Source organism: Mustela erminea, chromosome 7 (assembly GCF_009829155.1).
Source record: "Mustela erminea isolate mMusErm1 chromosome 7, mMusErm1.Pri, whole genome shotgun sequence".
Classification (NCBI taxonomy): Eukaryota; Metazoa; Chordata; class Mammalia; order Carnivora; family Mustelidae; genus Mustela; species Mustela erminea.
This window is the reverse complement of record NC_045620.1, coordinates 23,489,691-23,509,321: the sequence shown is the minus strand read 5'-3', so window position 1 is coordinate 23,509,321 and position 19,631 is coordinate 23,489,691. Positions and strand designations below refer to the sequence as shown.

The window sequence follows — 19,631 nt, the reverse complement described above, 5'->3', positions numbered from 1 at the left end:
ACCCCAGCACCTCCACCTGGCAGTACTTCTCCAACTCCTGGTGCCAGGTAGGTATATCTGGGCTCCTGTCGTGAGGTGTTCACAGTTCTTCCCTGCCCATTCCTGTCTTCCTAACCCTGCAGATCTCCTGGAACCAAGGGGTTGACTTGTGGTGGCATGAACTCATGCAAGAGGCAGAGGATGAGTGTGAGCCTGAATGGTGTGACGCTGAGGACCCACTCTTCATCCTATACACCAGTGGCTCCACAGGCAAACCCAAGGCAAGTGTGCATGTGTGTGCGTGTGTGTGTACTGTGTAGGGTTTATTATTTTTTTTTAAGATTTTATTTATTTGACAGACAGATCACAGGTAGGCAGAGAGGCAGGCAGAGAGAGAGAGGAGGAGGAGGCAGGCTCCCTGCTGAGCAGAGAGCCCGATACGGGGCTCGATCCCAGGACCCTGGGATCATGACCTGAGCCGAACGCAGAGGCTTTAACCACTGAGCCACCCAGGCGCCCCCTGTGTAGAGTTTAGAAGTGATTTTCTGTTCGTGTATATGAGAGTATTTCAGGTGGCTCAGAAATACCATCTTAGGGTGTGGATATGAATGATGACTTTGCATGTGTATGGTGTGTGAGATGGGAACATGGAGAAAAGGGGATAGGAGATGGATGCTATAAAAGGGGGCCTGGCAGGGCCAGAATCCATGAAGAGGATCTTCCTCTAGCTCTGCCCAGACTACATTTGGTGGTCTGTGGGGGTGAGCCCAAGTCCCCAAGCTAAGGCCCTATTCTTCCTGCAGGGTGTGGTACATACTGTTGGAGGCTACATGCTCTATGTGGCTACGACCTTCAAGTACGTGTTTGACTTCCACGCGGAGGATGTCTTCTGGTGCACAGCAGACATTGGCTGGATCACCGGCCATTCCTACGTCACCTATGGGCCACTGGCCAATGGTGCCACCAGTGTTTTGGTGAGAAGGGAGCTGGGACCCATGGCTGACTGCTTGGCCTACTTAGGGGAGGACAAGGTGATCCTGGGTGACAGTCTCCCAAGGCCACTTGGTCTAGGGACACAGGGACTTACACAATGACCTGTTCCCTGGAGAAAGAGGAATTCTGAGGGGCTGTATATACTGACTGGGAATGTCTGTTGGAATGTCTGTTGGCTTGTCTGTAAGGGAGTGAAGACATGGGTGTATCAGAAAGGGCAAAATACTGAGCCTGGGGCTATGACAGAGGAAGTGAGGGACTGTTGGGAAGGACTGGGAATGACCAGACTTCACTGGGGTCAGTTTGAGGGGATTCCCACATACCCGGATGTGAGCCGCCTGTGGAGCATCGTGGACAAGTACAAGGTGACCAAGTTCTACACAGCACCCACGGCTATCCGCCTGCTTATGAAGTTTGGAGATGAGCCTGTCAACCGGTGAGACCCCCTCCCCAGCTGCTGCCCCATGGGTGTCCCTCAGAGCTAGGGGCTGGCCTTTGTGTACAGTCTTTTCCATTCCATTGTTCAACTCCTTGGCCTAGAATAGGGGAAGGGGCAGAAGAGCCTGGGGCATGTCTTCCTGGTTCCCAGTGGTACTCAGAGCTTTCCTTTCTTCCCACTCCCCTGCCCAAGGCATAGCCGGGCCTCCTTACAGGTGTTAGGCACAGTGGGTGAACCCATTAACCCTGAGGCCTGGCTGTGGTACCACCGGGTGGTAGGTGCCCAGCGCTGTTCCATCGTGGACACCTTCTGGCAGACAGAGACAGTGAGTAAAGGATTCAGAAGGCTGGGGCTGAGGGACGGTGTGGGAAGATTGACTCAAACTCCTGATTTCTGACTTCCACAGGGTGGCCATATGCTGACCCCCCTCCCCGGTGCCACACCCATGAAGCCTGGTTCTGCTGTGAGTGAGGTTCCCTTGGCTGGTCCTGGGCTAGACAGGAGTAAGAGTCTCGGGGCCTAGGTAGAGGGTAGGGGACTAGACTAATATGTTTGAGGAACCTGGGGCTCTCAGGGTCCCTGGGAGAGGTAAAGAGTTGAGTCACAGCTGCCTCATTCCTCTCCTTGAGTCTTGTCTCCTGTTTGTTTCTAGACCTTCCCGTTTTTTGGTGTAGCTCCTGCAATTTTGAATGAGTCTGGAGAAGAGTTGGAAGGTGAAGCTGAAGGCTACCTGGTGAGGTCCTGACCCTTGGATGTCTTTGAGGAGTTGGGAGGAAAGAGTACAGCAAGGGATGCTGTACTTTGCTTCAGAGTTTAGAACCTAATTTCTACTGGTAGGTGCTTGTGGCTAAAGCTCCATGGTTGAGGGTTTATCCTCTGTGAGACCCTGGAGGAAATCTTCTGGCTATTTAGCCTGCCTCTCTGGTTTTTGGCCCACTTTGGCTCTTAAAGGCTCTGCTCAAAGATTCCTGATGATGCCTTTTTGGATCTGGAAGACTTAGTGTTAATTCTTCCTTTGACAAACATTCTAGTGTGAAAGGAGTCTTCATAACATAGTAGAAAATCATACAGGCTCCAGAGTCAGGCTGGTTGGGTTCAGATCCTAGATCTGCCTCTTCTGTCACCTCAAATAGGTTAGCCAACCCCTTTGAACCTAAGTTTCATTTGTAAAATAGGGCTATATAGTACCTTTGTCTTCTCAAGTTGCTGGATTGATTAAATTAGATAATCCTTTTGAAGGATTTAGCATAGAACCTGACAGTATTTAACAAATGTTAGCTGTTGTGATTTTTATGTTAGTACTTGGAGGAAGATTATCAGCCCCCACCTTCCACTTCTATCCCACTTTACTTTTACTAAGAGCAAGTTAGTAACAAGGACAGGAGTTAAATCCACACCTTCTGACCTTAGCCTAGAATTTCATCCATCTCTTCGATCTTCTACCACAGGACATTATTGATTGGGGCAATAATTATTCACTTTTTTAAGAAAGATTTTATTTATTTATTTGACAGAGAGGCAACAAGAGAGGGAACACAAGCAGGGGGAGTGGGAGAGGGAGAAGCAGGCTTCCTGCTGAGCAGGGAGCCTGATGCAGGGCTCTATCCCATGACCTGAGCCAAAGGCAGATGCTTAATGAATGAGCCACCAGGTGCCCCAATAATTATTCACATTTATATGACTATTTTCATTTTTTTCAAACTGGACTTGGTTTCCTGAGGAGACTCAAATTTACTAAATGCTTATCACTAACAGAACATTGTACTAGGCAATTTCCACATACCATTAATCCAATCCTCACAATAGCTTTGGGAGGTTGAGATTATTTTCTGTGATTTACAGAAGATCTGAAGCTTAGAGAGGTAAAGTTACCAACCCAAGGTCACACAGTTAGTAGCAGAGCGCGGATTCTCAGTCTGGATTGTTTATCTTCAAAGCCTGTGCTTTGTCCTACTTCTCAGGAAGGACATTCAGGCCATTTCTAATCAGGTTGGGCAAAACTGTGATTGTCCAGTCTGTGAGTGTGACAGTGTCTCCAGGCTTAAAGTGAGACAGTATAGCCGATGTACTACTGTGCCATTCCCACTCCTTAGGTGTTCAAGCAGCCCTGGCCAGGAATCATGCGCACAGTCTATGGGAACCATGAACGCTTTGAGGCCACCTACTTCAAGAAGTTTCCTGGTTACTACGTAACAGGAGATGGTGAGTCTTGGCCATCCCCTTCACATATCTCCCACCTTGACATGTACCTTACCCTTCCATTTTCAGGAAGAATTGGTTGGTGGGAAGAAAAACAGAGGAACATATTCTGTGTGTCAGTGTCTAATATCCAGGTAGTGCTATAGAGAAGACTGTAAGAGCAGGAATGAGTGTTGCATAGAGGGTCTCACCATGGTGCAACCTGATGTGATATATGAGTAAAGAGGTTCTTCTTTCCACCATTCCTGTGCTAAAAGAAATGGGGCATGTAGCAACGTGTATTACTATGTCATATGCATCCTCATGTGTGGAGCCTATGTTTGCCCATGACTCTGTCTACCAATCCATTCATTCGTTTTTGTTGTTGTTTAAGATTTTATTTATTTATTTGACAGAGATCACAAGTAGGCAGAGAGGCAGGCAGAGAGAGAGGAAGGGAAGCAGGCTCCCTGCCAATCAGAGAGCCTGATGTGGGGCTCGATCCCAGGACCCTGGTACCATGACCCGAGCCAAAGGCAGAGACTCTAACCCACTGAGCCACCCAGGCATCCCTGTCCACCAGTCCATTCATGCATAGCTTTTTACTGAGCATGTACTATGTCTAGACACTGATCTAATTTCGGGGGATATTACCATGAATAAGGTAGGCAAGGTCTCTGTTCCCATGGGGTTTATACCTAGTAAGGGGAGACAGACAGTAAATTCAGCAAACAAGTAAATAAGCTTATCTTGCTGACAAGTTCTATGAAGAAAAACAAATAGGTAACAGGATAAAGAATGTCTGAAGGAATGACCACCATACATGGGATTGTGAGAGAAGGCGTCTTCACTTCAGTGATATTTGACCAGAGACCTCCAGGGTGAGGAGGAGGCCAGGCATGGGAAGATATGTGAGTGAGTATTCTGTGCAGAGACACGAACTTGAAATGTCTGAGGAACAGACTGAAAGCCTGTGTGGCTGATGTGTAGTGAGCAAAGGGAAGAATGTTACATGAAGTTGGAGAGGTAGATAATGTGGGGCCTACTGGGCCACAGGGAGGACTTTGGATTTTATCCTGTGTCCAGTGGGGGAGATCTTTAGGGCTTGTAAGCAGGGAAGTGATAAGAACTGATTTCTTATTTAGAAAATAACTTTGATTTATGGAGAACAGACTTTAGGTGGGTGTATTAATTATCTATTGCCATGGAAAAAAATCACCCCAAAACTTGGCAGCTTAAAACAACAAATATTATCTCATACAGTTTCTGAGGATCAGGAATTTGTGAGTGGCTTTGCCAGTTGTTCTCATGCAGAGTCTTTCATGGATTGCAGTGAAACTGTTGGTTGAGGCTACAGTCATTTGAAGGTTTGCCTGAACCTGGAGGATACACTTCCAAGCTCACTCATGTGGCTGTTGGCAGGAACCCTCAGTTCTTCACCACATGGGCCTCTCCATAGGGCTACTCGTGACATGGCAGCAGACTTCCCCCCAGAGCAGATCATCCGAGAGAATGCCACAGTGTCTTCTAGAATCTAATTTAAGAAATGACATACCGGGGCGCCTGGGTGGCTCAGTGGGTTAAGCCGCTGCCTTTGGCTCAGGTCATGATCTCAGAGTCCTGGGATCGAGTCCCGCATCGGGCTCTCTGCTGAGCAGAGAGCCTGCTTCCCTCTCTCTCTCTCTCTGGCTGCCTCTCCGTCTACTTGTGATTTCTCTCTGTCAAATTAATAAATAAAATCTTTAAAAAAAAAAAAAAAAAAAAAAAAAGAAATGACATACCATCACTTCTGCCAAAGTCTATTGATTACACAGACTTACCCTAGTACAATGAGAAAGAAGACTACACAAGAGTCTGAATATCAGAAAGTGGAAATCTGTGTTGATCTCTTGGAACCTGTACCATATCGGCAAGTTCAGAAGCAGGAAGACTTGTTAGGGGGCTATTAGTATAGCAGTTTGGTGATGTGGGTCGAGTATCCTACTGTGGGATATTTATTACATTGTGCACTTCTTCTCTTTCCAGGCTGCCGGCGGGACCAGGATGGCTATTACTGGATCACTGGCAGGATTGATGACATGCTGAATGTATCTGGTGAGGGCCAGGAACCATTTTTCCTTCTTGTTAAAACTACTCTCCCAGCAAGTCCCAGCCAAAGCATTCCGAGCCAGCCAGGATGTCCTCTAGACAAACCATGCTTGGAGTGAAGTATTCGGTTCTGGATACAGGATTTGGAGGAGGAGTGATAAACACTGGAATGTGCCTAGAGGAGGGAAACTGGGTTGGTGGGACTACTGAAGCAGGTCATGTGAGGAATGAATGAAGGGGCTTCCCCATTTGACCAGACCAAGACTGCCCTGGAGGCATAGAATGGAACAGGGGCTGGGGTAGAGGCTGGGATCTCTCTCATGGCACTTGCTTTCCCTTGACAAGGACATCTGCTGAGCACAGCAGAGGTGGAATCAGCACTTGTGGAACATGAGGCTATTGCAGAGGCAGCTGTGGTCGGCCACCCTCATCCTGTGAAGGGCGAATGCCTCTACTGCTTTGTCACCCTGTGCGATGGCTACACCTTCAGCCCCACCCTCACCGAGGAGCTCAAGAAGCAGAGTGAGGAGCATCCCTAAGTAGGAACTGTAGGGTCTGACCTGACGACCCAGTTACCACAGCAAGGTGTTGGGGAGAGGCTAGAGCAAGCCGCAAACTACGAACGGATCCCAGGGGGTCTTAGGAGCTGATTGTCCTCTTCCCACTCAGTCTCTACTAGTCTCTCCACTAGGATACTAATGGCTGACATTTATAGAATTCTCTGTGCTACCACTGGGCTAAGTACTTTAAGTGCATTAATCCATTGAATCCCTATAATCAGCGCTGTGAAATAGATCCTATTGTTACTCTCATCCTAAAGATGAAGAAATTGAGGCTCAGAGAAGTTCAATCATTTGCCCAAGGCCACACTGCTAGTAAAGTGGGATTTTAAACTCTAGCGGGCTGATTCTTAGAGTCTGAGTTCCACGAAGGTAGATTAAAATAAAACAGGATAGTAAAAGACAATGTGTTAAAAAGAGAGAAAGACAGGCAGTGATTGTAAAAATTACTCTGTGGGCAGGGCCTTGAGGAGGAAATAGGTGGGGAACAAAGCCATCTCTACCTTGGTTTTGGGAGCCTCGCTAAGGGTACTGAGGAAATGCTTAATGATTTCTTGGTTACAGTTAGAGAAAAGATTGGCCCCATTGCCACTCCGGATTATATCCAGAATGCACCTGGCTTGCCTAAAACCCGCTCAGGTATGTTCAGAGGCCTCAACGGATTGGGTTTGGGATTGGCCAAGGCCTAGTGGTGGTGGAGTGTGTGTGGATGGAAGCGTTTTTGGCAGGGCTGGAGTGGGTCAGTGCTATTACTAGGTAACCAGAATTCTGTGGTCCCCAGGGAAAATCATGAGGCGGGTGCTTCGGAAGATTGCTCAGAATGACCACGACCTGGGGGACACCTCTACTGTGGCTGACCCAACTGTCATCTGCCAGCTCTTCAACCACCGCTGCCTGACCATCCAGTAAACGAGACCTGCCCTTTACCCAGGCTTCTCCCTGCTTGGCTTTCCAAAGTGTTGCCCACCTTCCCCTTGCCCCCACCCAGGAGTGCTGAGGGCCAGTGCTGACCCACACCACCTCCCTTGACCAGCTGTCTGGGACCGAGGACCAGCTTTGCCCTTGGGTGGAGGCAACTTCCTGTGGGTCCTAGATGAGACGCGGCCCAGCTTAGCCTCAGATTGCTGTGCCCGTAGACTGTAAGAGCCCTTGGAGCCCAGAACAGGGACCTGAAGGTCATGTCCCTTACCCAAGTTAAGTATGCAGAGGGCAAGTGAGGGTCTAGACTGAAGCAGGGAGGCAGCTCTGTAATCCTATATCAGTTCTCTCAGGAAGCACCAGCACTTATCTTGGGTATGCATTTGCCCTTCGAAACACCTGTCTTTGTGTCCCAAAACAATTGATTATTATTTTTTTTAAATACTTTGCTGCTTCTGTTCTAGATCTGAATTCTCTTTTGTGCCAGACGGCAGTGTTTGTCTACCCATTTGCTTCAGGGGATGTGCAGACAGGCTGTTTCAGACGGTTTTCAGACTACCTGCTTCTTTGCTGGAATAAATGTGTTTTGTTCCTAGGGCCAGAAGAACTTGTCTTCCTTGTCCTCTGTTCCCACCCTTCCATGAACAGTCCTGCCCATAAGAGATACTCTCAGACGAAACTCTTCTTTTCTTGCCCCAGTCATGCCCAGGTTCTGATTGTAGGAATAAAGTCTATGACCTTAAAAAGGTGGTAACTTGTTTTCTTAGGTATCTTACCGACTGTATACTTACGAGCTGCTCTGAATTGTGTGGTGGATGGGAAGGGGAGTGGTTTTCCTCAGGAATACTCCCAATATCCTCCTTCCAGAACTTTTGGTTCGGGCATCTGCAGGCAGGGGGCTTCACTCATAGGCCCTTTGGCAAGCTCCTGAACTAAGCAGGAAAGCAAATGAAGCCAGTTCATGCCTGTGATGTCCCATCACAGCTGCATTATTTTCTATGATCCTGTGGAAGCATTAGTGAGTGACTAAAGATTGGAACTTCAGGGTTCTATCCTACGGTCTGGGGCTAGGGAGACTCTGATAATAGCCAGATCATTTCTCCTGCTCTAAGTGTGCCGACCCCACCAAATGTATACACCAAGGAATCACAGAATCAGCAATGTAGTTTTATTTAAGGCAGAAGTGGGGAAAGGCTATGCCCCTTCACTGCCCTCCTCCTACCTCTCAGTCCTATTCTAGATCAAACACTGGAACCTGCTGGAAAGGCTGGTGAGGGGTTGAGAGGAGGGTGGCAGGGTTATGGACCCTTCCCTCAAATCAGGTACCCACACTCACAGGATTTAGGAGCCTCTAGATCTCACCTCAGGGAAACACAGCTTTTCTGGTCCTCAGATGGGAAAGCCGGGGGAATGTACTCAGCATTCACCCTTCTGTGAACTGAGGAGACCAGCCCTCCCAAGGTGCAGGAAGGGAAGGCCCTCAGAGGGGCTAGGAGAGGAATGACAAGTACAGGGATAGAAGGTCTCTTAAGTGAAGTCAAGTCTGGGCAGGCCTGGCTGTGCCCTCACACAGGGTACGGGTTGTCCAGGACTGCCACTCCTGCTGCCACACCACCATCTGCATGCTCGATGGCTTTGGTTCGAAGCAGATGTCCCACGTGATTGTTCATCACAAGTGTCTTTCCCTGTCTGTAGAAATGGGGGCAGGAGACACACAACCCCATTACCAAGACAGCCCACACACCCAAAACCTTTCCTGGTCCCACGTGAGCAGTGTATGAGTGACTCACTACACCCAAGGAAGTGCTAGGATTTTAGAATCAGATTTGGATTTGCGTCCTCACTGGGAAATTACTAGCTCTGTGCCTTTGAGCAAGTCACTCAGCCCTTCTAAATATCAATTTCCTTAATTTAAAATAGAGTTAAAACCTCTCACTTTGCAAGATGGTCACAAGGATTAAATAAAGCAGGAAAAGCACTTAGCATGATCCCAGGCTCACATTTCATGTTCTGTAGCTGTTAAGTTTCCTTCTCTACCTCTCTCTTAAGATGGCTGTGGTGGTAGGTTTGGAGGGAAGTGGCAGGCAGAGCTGCTATAAGTGGTTAGAGGGAAAGATTACATAGAGAGAAAGCTATGATCAAGAGCATGGTCGGATCTGCCATTCCTACCTTGCTTGATCTTGAAGGACAAATTTTGCAGGAAGTGATTTAAGGGACCAGGAACTATTCCCTACAAATTCCCAAGCAGTCTTCTTTTCCTGATTCTTTAGTGCTCAAATCCAAACCCAGGGGCCACTCAGCCTTTCAAAGGCACTGATTATCCTCTAGCTGGCCCCACCTACCTTTCCCCAGAATCCCTGGTGGCCTGGAAACTGGACCCAAATTCTCTTCTTCCCTGGGGTCTCCTTCTAGTCCAAGGCTACTTTCTCATCCATCTTGATACTACTCATAATTTCCTTTATAGTTACAAAACACTTCTCATCTGGGCTCCATCTGATAGCCCTGTGATGTGGGATGGTCTTGGGTGCCTGGCTTCATTTATTAATTAAGGAAACAGGTAACATGGCGAGGGACTGGCAGAGCTGGGACTGAAGCCCAGGATTCCTATTCCCTGTCCTTTGCCTCCTCCAGGTTTGCTTGGCTGACCCTCTGACAAGGAGACCCTCTTGATTGGCTTACCTGACATAGACCCCAAAGATGCCCAGCTCTGAGATGCACTGGACCACTCGGACAGGGCTGCCAGGCCGCAGCAGGCAATTTCCAAAAGGCTCAGGTTCAATCTTTTCCATGAGGATGTAGGAGGCCCTCTCCTCGCTGTCCTTCAGCCGCTCCAGGACCTGTACCATCTCCTCTCCGTATAGGTTGTTACCTGCAATGGCACCGGGCAGTCACCCTGCATCCTCTGCCTACCTTCTCCACTCTGCGTCCCCACTTCTGTGGTCAAGGCAGCAGCCTTAGTTCCTGACACCAGCTCAGTGAAGCAGGGCAGGCCTGGTTCCCAAAGAGGGAATGCCACTTCAACAGGCGAGTCCTTACACAAGCAAACACACCTTCCACCACACTATCCTGCCCTAGTTCTCCTTCTGCCTGCTTATGGCTTTCCTTAACTGACTGACTCCTGCTCCTCTTAAATATTGGGATATTGGGATTCCCAAGGAATCCATCTGCCACTCTTGTTTTCTCCTCTATGTACATAATTTTTTTTTTTTACAATCTCTTCTAAGGCTCCATCTATTATTCTATGACTTGTCAACTCCCAAATCTTTAACTTAAGTTCACTGTTCTAGACATCGCATGGATATCCCATGGGCTCCCAAAACAAGCTCAACATGTCCAAATAGAACTCATTACTTCTGCCTGAACCCGCCCCCTCCTGAATCCTCCTACTGCCAATCAGGTGAAAGGCATTCCTGAGTCATATTTAATTCCTCCCTCTCCACTACATGTCACTAGCTCAGATGTGTACTCAGATCTGTACTCCACAATGTCATAGCCCTAGCCCAGGCCTCTGCATTTCTCTTCTGGACAATTATACCAGCCTCCTCTGTGGTCTCTGTTATCAAGGTCTCCCCTCATCCAGGACAAGCTCCACTATGGCTGAAACATGGATCCTGTATCAATCATGTGTCCCTTCCCTCCTTAAAACTCTCTAATGGACTCCCAGCACCCTCAGGATGAAATCCAATTTCTTATATATTTTCAATATCCTTTATAATGATGTCTCAAAACATCTTTTCTAGCCCAAGTCTCTGCCTCCTCCCATTTCTCATGCTATACCCCAGCCTCACCAGTTACTCATCAATCCCCAAACATACACTTCCATGGACCAGTGCCTCTACTTGAGGCTGCTCCTTCTGTACGGAATGCTCTCCTTCCTTCCCGACCTGGTCAACTCCTCCTTATCCTTTAAGACCAAGATCAAAACTCATCTTCTCTGGGTGTGTGAGGCAGCCATGATCCCTGCCCTCAAGGAGTTCAAACCAGGCAGAAAGACATCCAACCTCCTGATTTGCCCTATCCCACTTCCCCACCATCTAACCACAGGCATCTCAGACCAAATTTGTCCAAACCCTCCAATTATGGTTAGTCAGGTTTCCCTGTGCTCAATAGCACTTGATCACAGGGTCTCCTGGGACACTGTCCAAGATGAGGGCCTGTGTCAGTTCCTCCTGTGTCCCCCAGAGTCTGGGGCTCTGTCCATAGCAAGTGCCAATCGGCATTGTTAACAGCCTGCTTGTCCCCTTCCACTGAGCAGCACTACAAAGGTGAAAGCACTTACCTCCACCCTCTCTCTGGGGCTTTAGCACGAACTGGCTAGGGGCAGCAAGGGCTTCAGCAATGGCCTGGTCCCCTTCTTCACCCTGGCAGGAGGCAACAGACCAATCACCAGCAGTTCTAGACCAGAGGCAGTCCTTCTGGTTATGCAGAGCAGCATCAGAGGAAGAGCAGGAAAGGGACGAGTGATAGCCCCTTCCAACTAGATGCTACTGTCTGGATGTGACCCCCAACAAGACCCCTAAAGCAGCAAATACAATGAGAACAAGCTTCCTCTGGCAATAGTTCATGGCTCCGCAGCAGAAGGCCTGGAAAGCCCATACAGACACTCCCCAAATCTTGCTGTCCAGCTCAGCTCCTTCCCCTTTCCACCTCCTACCCCATTTCCCCTTTGCTGATGAGCTCACGATGGATTCCAGTCCCCCTCCCCAGGGCTCTAGGGGTTCTCACACTGCATCACTAACCCAAGTCTAGCCCACTACCAGCTCCAGCCTCCCCAACACATTGGGTTCTGGGTTCCTGCCACCTGGGAAGTCTGTGGTAGGAGAAAGAGGCTACCCACACACCATGTCCAGTGAGTAGAGGCCAGCAAAGGTGGCATGGAGGCGAGCCACAGCCTCAGACTGGCCAGGGAGCAGCATCTCCAGTACGCCCATTCTGCTCAGCTCCTGCTGCACCTTCTTCGTCCCAGCCAGCTGGGTGGCAATATCTGGGCACTTGACAGCACGTGACCTCTCCAGCAGCAAGCGTGCTTCCCAGTTCTGCAGAGGGATGAAACCAAAGGAAATTCTATTTTATTTTACTTTGGCTGACCTTTGTCGAGTATCTCTCAGGTGCCAGGTATCATGCTTTCTTTTTTCACTTTCATTATCTCCCAGGGTCACCACAACATCTTTGGGAGACAGATGTGGATTCTTCCAAAATGTAGGATTCTTGCCTTCTGGGAGCTCACAGTTTAGCACAACAGTGCATGACTATTAAAAGGGAAGTTACAAAAGGGATAAGGGTATAGAAAAATTGGATGAAGATGTCTGAAAGAGGGGGAACACTTGTGTATGAATTTAGCTTCCTAATGTACTCCAAATAAAATCCAAATTCCTGGGGCACCTGGGTGGCTCAGTGGGTTAAAGCCTCTGTCTTCGGCTCAGGTCACGATCCCAGGGTCCTGGGATCGAGCCCCGTGTCGGGCAGGCTGCTCAGCGGGGAGCCTGCTTCCTCTTCTCTGCCTGCCTCTCTGCCTACTTGTGATCTCTGTCTATCAAATAAATAAATAAAATCTTTAAAAAAAAAAATCCAAATTCCTCACCACAGACTCTAAGAACCTTCAGGATCTGCCTCCTGCCCTCTTTCAACCATGTCAGTTTCTTGACATCCCTCCATCCCATTCTCATAGTCCGGTCACACAGGCCAAACACACAAATACCATTTCCACCTCTGCATTTGTTGCCTTCCCTTCTGCATGGAATTCTTCTCCTTTTGGCTTTTCCAGTGGATGGCTGGATCCTTCTCCTCCTTAAGTCTCAGCTGAAACCACCCTATTTAATGTGGGCTCCCCCATAATTCTCTATCTTTTCACCCTACTGTTTTATTCAAAGAGTTTCCCTCAACTACAAAACAAATTTTTTTTTCTATTTTTGCTTACTTTCTGAGGACTATCTCCCCGGCCAAAATGTGAGCTCCAGCCCTTGTTGTCTGTCTTATTTCCTATTGTATCCCCAGTGTCTAAAACACAGTGTTTGAGGCTTTGTAAATGCTCAACAATTATTTGTTATTGTTTAACGAAGTGAAATCTGAGTAGTCAGGTAGACGGGTCAGACTCAATAGGGAGGCGTACTCAGATTAGCAGAATAATAAGAGCAAAGGCCTTGCAGGTGCGTAATCATAGGCTGTATGTGCTGTGGAATTTGGGGCGTGAGAGGCAGGTAAGTTCTGTGGCTTCTAGGAGTTTGGGGCTTAAGAGGCAGTTTAACAGCAGAGGACCATGCCTCCCAGCTCTAGTCCCCATTCTGACAGTGGGGGGATAGCCTGTCCCTGACTCCAGACCACATCAAACTGCCCACAGCAGGATGAAGGCTAAGGCCTGAGGAACAACACCCACTCCCACCCACACTGTCCTCCCTTTGATACAATCATTCCACCTCCACCCCCTTGCCTGGTCTTCACTAATAATCTCAGCCACCTTTGATGTTCCAGGCAGAGTTACAGGTGCCCAGAACATCAGAGATAAACCCAAAGAAGTACTCCATTATGTTAGGAACAAGGAAGCAAAATTCATAGATGAGCAGGGGCTTTCCTAAGTTCACCTAGCAAGTCACTAAGCCTTGCAGATTTTATCTTCATATTCTACACCTGGTCTGAGTTTCTCAATTCCCTTAAAATGTCCTCCTTATGCTCAAGTTCCTTTCCCTGTTAGCTCAACCTCTTCTCTCTTTTTAAAGATTTCTTTGGCCCTTTCCCCTACGTCCTCTCCTGGAGCCTGGATCCATTTTCCTAATGGACAGTTTTTGTCTTCTCTAGTTGGCAAGTTCCCCCCACTCCTAACCACTTTCTAGAGGAAAGGACCTTCTACAGAGCTTCCACCTCTACGGAGCTGCTTCCTATACAAGCAGGTCTTAGGGAGAATCATATATTCAAAGAATTAGACATCTGGAAGGAGCTCCCTCAATTTTTTGAGTTCCTCAACTTAGAGAAATTGAGCCCAGAAAGGGTCTGGAACCTGCCTGTGGTCATACAGAGGCAGAGCCAAAGTCTCATGATCCCTATCATGCTGCTCATGGTATTTTCTAACTTATTTCTCCTAAGTGAAAGCAGAGCTTCTTAGCTTCTCCATGCTGTGGATTTGGGGCAGGAGGAGAATAATGATATACTGGAAATGCCTCTGGACTGAGAATCAGAAAGCCTGGGAATCTGTGGGATATTAGATAAGCCTCTGCATCTCTCCAAACCCTAGTTTCTGTATGATGGGGATAATTATACACCTCACACAGTGGTTGTAAGGATTAAAGGAAATAATGGATGTGGAACGTAATTTTGAAGCCACATGGTATGATAGCAAGATAAGGTGATATCATTATTGTCATTAACATGAGTGGACAGAAAAAGTTTCTGACACAAATAAAAGAGAAGTAAGAGTTGGCAGGAGGAGATGTTCAGTGGTACAGTGGAACTGGTTTGCATTAGCTAGCCAGAGCTGATTGTACCCAACTCCTTCTAACTCTGCCCAGAAATGTTAAGTTGGCTAGCTTGAAATTGGCCACAATGGGAGTATACCACAGAAATCACTAAATGCTACAAATTGGGGCTCTCCCCCTGAGAAACATGACATTTGCCAGCATATCCCTAGAAACAGTATGAAAGGCTGAAGCAACATGGATTCCTGAGGATTCAGATTCTAGAAGACAGTGTGTTTATAGAGAATGAGAGGTAGCAAAAAACTTATGGGCGAATAGGAGGTTCCACCAGTAATTTCCCTGAGGATCACTGAGGCCAGGGCTCAGGGAAAAACCCAGGTTGTTGTGATGCCTGAGCTTGGTCTCTGAGGAACGTGGTGGGTCCTAGGAGGCAGAGAATGGTCTAACAAAATACCAACCTGTGGACTGTACTGACTCGGCATGTAGCCATCCCGGAAGTAAACCACAGCCACTTCCTGGCCGTCCCTAGAACACAGGATAGAGAAAGCTGCTGTGTTAAATTATAACTGATACGTTCAGCAGTTCAGTGTATTTTAAGATGGATCAAAATGAGTTTGGTTTCTTTCAAAGTCAGTCTGCATAGCTTGCCTAGACCGGGGTTCATTGGAAGCAATGAAAATAGCTACCCACACCACCACTTCTTCCAGTAAAAACATGAAGATATGCAGTAAGGAATGCTTTAGAATATTCCAGATCTAGAGTCAATCTAGGAAGGCCAGAGGGAAATAAGAAGGCAACTAGAATCAAACCAGATAAATAAATTTTTAAAAAGGGCCAAAAATTACTGAGTATCGGAATCATATTGCCATGCCCAGCGAAACACACTTATACTACTTAAATTAGCTGAAACTAGGTTGAGATTCTTTGAAATGGTGGATGTGAGGGTATGGAGATGCAAAGTTTTGAGTCTAGTCAAGACACAAACTGCCTTGAGTGGAGACCAGAGGCCAAACTCGGTATCTGACAAGATGGCCAGGCTTCCCCGAGGATTATCCAGGAAACCCAATGTTTGCTGGCAGAACCAGTTCCTGGCATTAAAGCAGAACCCCATGAGAACAATGCCCACGATTTTCATGTGGTCATTGCTGGCCCCCCAGGATTCCCCTTTGAGGGAGGGACTTTTAAACTTGAACTATTCTTTTAGAAGAACACCTGCTGGCAGCCCCTAAAGTATGTTTCATGACCAAAGTTTATCATCCTAATGTAGAGAAGTGGGGAAAATATGTTTAGATATTTTGAAAGATAAGTGTACCCCAGCACTGCAAATCTGCACAGTTCCCTTATCAATCCAGGCTTTGTTAAGTGCTCCCAATCTGGATAATCCATTAGCAAATGTGTAGCAGAGCAGCAGAAGACCAACAAAGCCCAAGTCATGGAGCTAGAGCACGGACTAGGCTATATGCCATGAATATTTAAAATCGATCTGACCATCAAGTGTGCATCCCTTTTGTTCTGCCAAGGCTTCTTCCTTTTTTGCTTGCATTTTATGGACACAGTCTTAGAAATACTACAGAATAAAAACGCAGACATCTTAAGACATAAACGGTCTTTTTTTTTTCCTAGACTGTCTTTTTTAATATCTTCCCCCTTTGATTTCTTTAATATTGTCTGATATATCTAGAAAGTAAATTAATGACTTTGTTATAAAATCATATTTTGAAAATAGTATGTGGTATTGTGAAATTCATGGAGGTTCTTAATTTTAATCACAAATTAAAAAAACAACAACAACAAAACAAAACATAAAGCTCCACATCTAAATATGTGTGTTGCAAGCAATGCTACCCAATTAAGTGGTACTAAAGTCACTTAGTGGAATCCCCCTGGAGAGAAGCACAGGGCCTGGCTTGGAACACAAATCCAGGTCCCTTGAGGTCTTGCCTTGGCTCAGAGAGCAGCTCTGAGATCAATGGAAGAATGAAAGAACTATTCCTCTTCCTCCCTGACTACCCAGCCCAACTGCCCTGGCCTGAATTGACCAGCTATGAAGAGGGGCAAGAAAACTTTTAGGAACCCAGGGGCATATGAAAACCAAGGTTATTTAATTTTTAAAAATATTTTATTTATTTGAGAGAGAGAGGTAGCAAGAGAGAGCACAAGCAAGGTAGGGGGAGGGAGAAGTAGGCTCCCCCCTGGGCAGGGAGCCTGATGAGGGGCTCAATCCTAGGACCCTGGGTTCATGACCTGAGCTGAAGACAGATGCTTAACCAACTGACCCACCCAGGCACTCGAACCAAGGTTATTTTAAGAAGGCCCTTACCAAGAAAGTCATTACCTCTCAAACGACCCTTTAGAAGCAGAACATGACCAGCCTTCTCCAAACTTCCCTGAGGTGATGGGGTATTTTACCCCTGAAATTCAGAGGAGGAAAGTTAAGCCATCATATCTCCCAGAAGAAAGGATTACTGGAGGAAATGGTTGACAGGATGAGTTTCCCAAAGCAGCCCTCTATCAGATCCTTGGGGAATGCTCCCCGAACACTTACATAAACAGCCTTCGGTCTTGGTCCAGAGACCCCTTTTCAGAGACATCTTCAAACCTTCGACGGATTACATGGATATTCCTGGAAAAGATGGACAAAGGTCAGAAGGAATGGCTGCTCTGTTCCGAATGGATCTTCATGATCCTGGGGCCATATCTGGAGGTCTCCCCTCCTTTACTTACCTGGCTAGTAGCTCATTCTCTATAGCACGCTGGTCAAATATGTTCCTTTCCTTCTCTTGAGCAATCAGTAGCACCAGAGCCCTGGGGAAAGAGTAAACACAGTTGGCAGAAGTGGCTACGAAGCTTAACCTCCCTCCATCCGACCGTCTTTCAGGAGTGAGAATGAGAACACAGCTTCGCTGAAAGAGCAGATATTCTCTCAAATCAGGAGGGTCTCAGGTGATACCTGAGGCTGTTAACACATTATTTCCTGAAACTAGTAAACCTGAAGAAATGGGACACGTCTCTGCTCCTTCTCCATTAGGTAGATGAAATATTGCAATGATGTTAATTTTCTTTTTTTTTTTTTTTTTTTTTTTTTTTTTTTAAAGATTTTTATTTATTTATTTGACAGAGAGAAATCACAAGTAGATGGAGAGGCAGGCAGAGAGAGAGAGAGAGGGAAGCAGGCTCTCTGCTGAGCAGAGAGCCCGATGCGGGACTCGATCCCAGGACTCTGAGATCATGACCTGAGCCGAAGGCAGCGGCTTAACCCACTGAGCCACCCAGGCGCCCTGATGTTAATTTTCTGTGCAAATTAAAATTTAGGTTTAAAATCATCCCCAAGACCCAAGGGGACTTTTTCTAAGAGCTTAAAAATAATGATTTTAAAATGTTTCTGAAAGAATAAATAGGTGAAAGTACTGAAGAATATTTTATAGAAGAATAATGCTGGAGGTTGGAGGCTAACGACCATATTACTAGATTATAAAGCATATAATATAAGTGTATGTTTTTAAAAAAATTTTAATAGTTCCAATTTTTTAAAAAGATTTTATTTATTTATTTATTTTATTATTATTTATTTATTTATTTGACAGAGAGAGATCACAAGCAGGCAGAGAGGCAGGCAGAGAGAGAGAAGGAAGCAGGCTCCCTGCTGAGCAGAGAGCCCGATGCGGGGCTCGATCCCAGGACCCTGCGATCATGACCCGAGCCGAAGGCAGCGGCTTAACCCACTGAGCTACCCAGGCACCCCTAATAGTTCCAATTTTTAAATTAATTTTTAAAATTTCTTTTTAGTGTACCAGAATTCATTATTTATGAATCACACCCAGTGTTCCACGCAATACATGCCCTCCATAATACCCACCACCAGGCTCACCCAACCTCTCACTCCCCGCCCCTCCAAAACCCTCAGATTGTTTTTCAGAGTCCATAGTCTCTCATGGTTCGTCTCCCCCTCCAATTTCCGCCAACTCCCTTGTATGATACATTAGACTAGCTCAGTGGAATCCCATAGAACCTTAGAGAGCCAACTATAAAAGCATTATCTCTTGGTGCCTTCCAACATTTCTGTGATGTACATAGGGACACATTATGTTCCACGGTATTAATGGGATCACTGAGGCTTCCCTGACCTCTTCCTTTCTGCTATCCACATACTTCTTCTTTTTTTTTTTTTTTACATTAACATATAATGTATTATATGTTTCAGGGGGGCAGGTCTGTGATTCATCAGTCTTACACAATACACAGCACTCACCATAGCACATACCCTCCCCAACGTCCATCACCCAGCTACCCCTCCCCCCCACCCCTCTCCACTCCAGCAACCCTGAGTTTATCCTCATACTTCTTAAAGAAGCAGGAGCTCAAGGCCTCTGGAAGAAGCTAATGCCAGAGAACTATTTGGCTATCAGTCAGGCTATTTTTAGTTATCAAAGGTCCAGTCTCTGACCAGATGATCTTGAGGGACAATACTCAGCAGTAATGGAGTACCAAACTCCATTTTGCTGTGTGCCTACGGATATTTGCTGGAAAACTTGGTTGGCTAGATTTTGGCCCAGCAATCTAAGCAATGGATTCCTTCCTCCTGTACTTGGCCTGTGGTCTGTTTGTTTCTGCTTTTCTCTACTCTACTGAGCTTCCTGGACTATATTCTGTGTGACTCCTTTCCACTTAGCTGAAATACAGGTCCTAGTATGCCTCCCCTCCTGGCTTGTCTGAAATCTCTTAAAGTCAGACATGACATTGAGCTGAGTCTTGGCTTTGAGTTGGGTATCAGAGAGACAAGCTAGAAATGGTGCTCTCATAAGCCATCCTCTGTTGAGAGAGTCCCAAAGGCCAATGGCCTTGCTTTTCATACTGTAGCCTGATTTGCTCTGCTCATGGGTGGGAAGGTGGCACCTAGCCCAGGCTGGCCCACCTCCAAGAAGAGGCAGAGGAGGGAGGCTGTAGGCTGTAGGTTAAAGTGGAACTGCATTCCCAGATTAAGTCAGCCTGCCCTCTGGCAAATAATCATAGCCAGAGACTCAGAAAACATATTCTACCTCCTCCTGCCTTCAGTTCTGAACAGTCTTTTGG

At 46.8% G+C, this 19,631-nt stretch overlaps 2 protein-coding genes and 1 pseudogene across 4 annotated transcripts in view; 2 read left to right on the top strand and 1 right to left on the bottom strand.

The window, feature by feature from the left end:
• The window catches only part of ACSS2 (acyl-CoA synthetase short chain family member 2), a 47,485-nt gene extending 39,584 nt beyond the window's left edge, over window positions 1-7,901 (top strand). For both annotated transcript variants that reach the window (XM_032350883.1, XM_032350884.1), the window contains 11 exons: window positions 123-260; window positions 783-953; window positions 1,275-1,408; window positions 1,604-1,736; window positions 1,818-1,874; window positions 2,064-2,144; window positions 3,505-3,613; window positions 5,615-5,683; window positions 6,023-6,199; window positions 6,802-6,876; window positions 7,019-7,901. In XM_032350883.1, coding sequence (XP_032206774.1) covers window positions 123-260; window positions 783-953; window positions 1,275-1,408; window positions 1,604-1,736; window positions 1,818-1,874; window positions 2,064-2,144; window positions 3,505-3,613; window positions 5,615-5,683; window positions 6,023-6,199; window positions 6,802-6,876; window positions 7,019-7,146 — 1,272 coding nt within the window. In that variant the 3' untranslated portion in view covers window positions 7,147-7,901. The remainder of the gene's footprint in view (window positions 1-122; window positions 261-782; window positions 954-1,274; window positions 1,409-1,603; window positions 1,737-1,817; window positions 1,875-2,063; window positions 2,145-3,504; window positions 3,614-5,614; window positions 5,684-6,022; window positions 6,200-6,801; window positions 6,877-7,018) is intronic.
• A 400-nt stretch (window positions 7,902-8,301) lies between these two features.
• The window catches only part of GSS (glutathione synthetase), a 29,069-nt gene continuing 17,739 nt past the window's right edge, over window positions 8,302-19,631 (bottom strand). For both annotated transcript variants that reach the window (XM_032350885.1, XM_032350886.1), the window contains 7 exons: window positions 17,286-17,366; window positions 17,107-17,184; window positions 15,020-15,086; window positions 11,997-12,191; window positions 11,435-11,516; window positions 9,835-10,024; window positions 8,302-8,844 (listed from right to left, as the gene is read on the bottom strand). In XM_032350885.1, coding sequence (XP_032206776.1) covers window positions 8,721-8,844; window positions 9,835-10,024; window positions 11,435-11,516; window positions 11,997-12,191; window positions 15,020-15,086; window positions 17,107-17,184; window positions 17,286-17,366 — 817 coding nt within the window. In that variant the 3' untranslated portion in view covers window positions 8,302-8,720. The remainder of the gene's footprint in view (window positions 8,845-9,834; window positions 10,025-11,434; window positions 11,517-11,996; window positions 12,192-15,019; window positions 15,087-17,106; window positions 17,185-17,285; window positions 17,367-19,631) is intronic.
• Window positions 15,276-16,719, top strand: LOC116595735 (annotated as a pseudogene).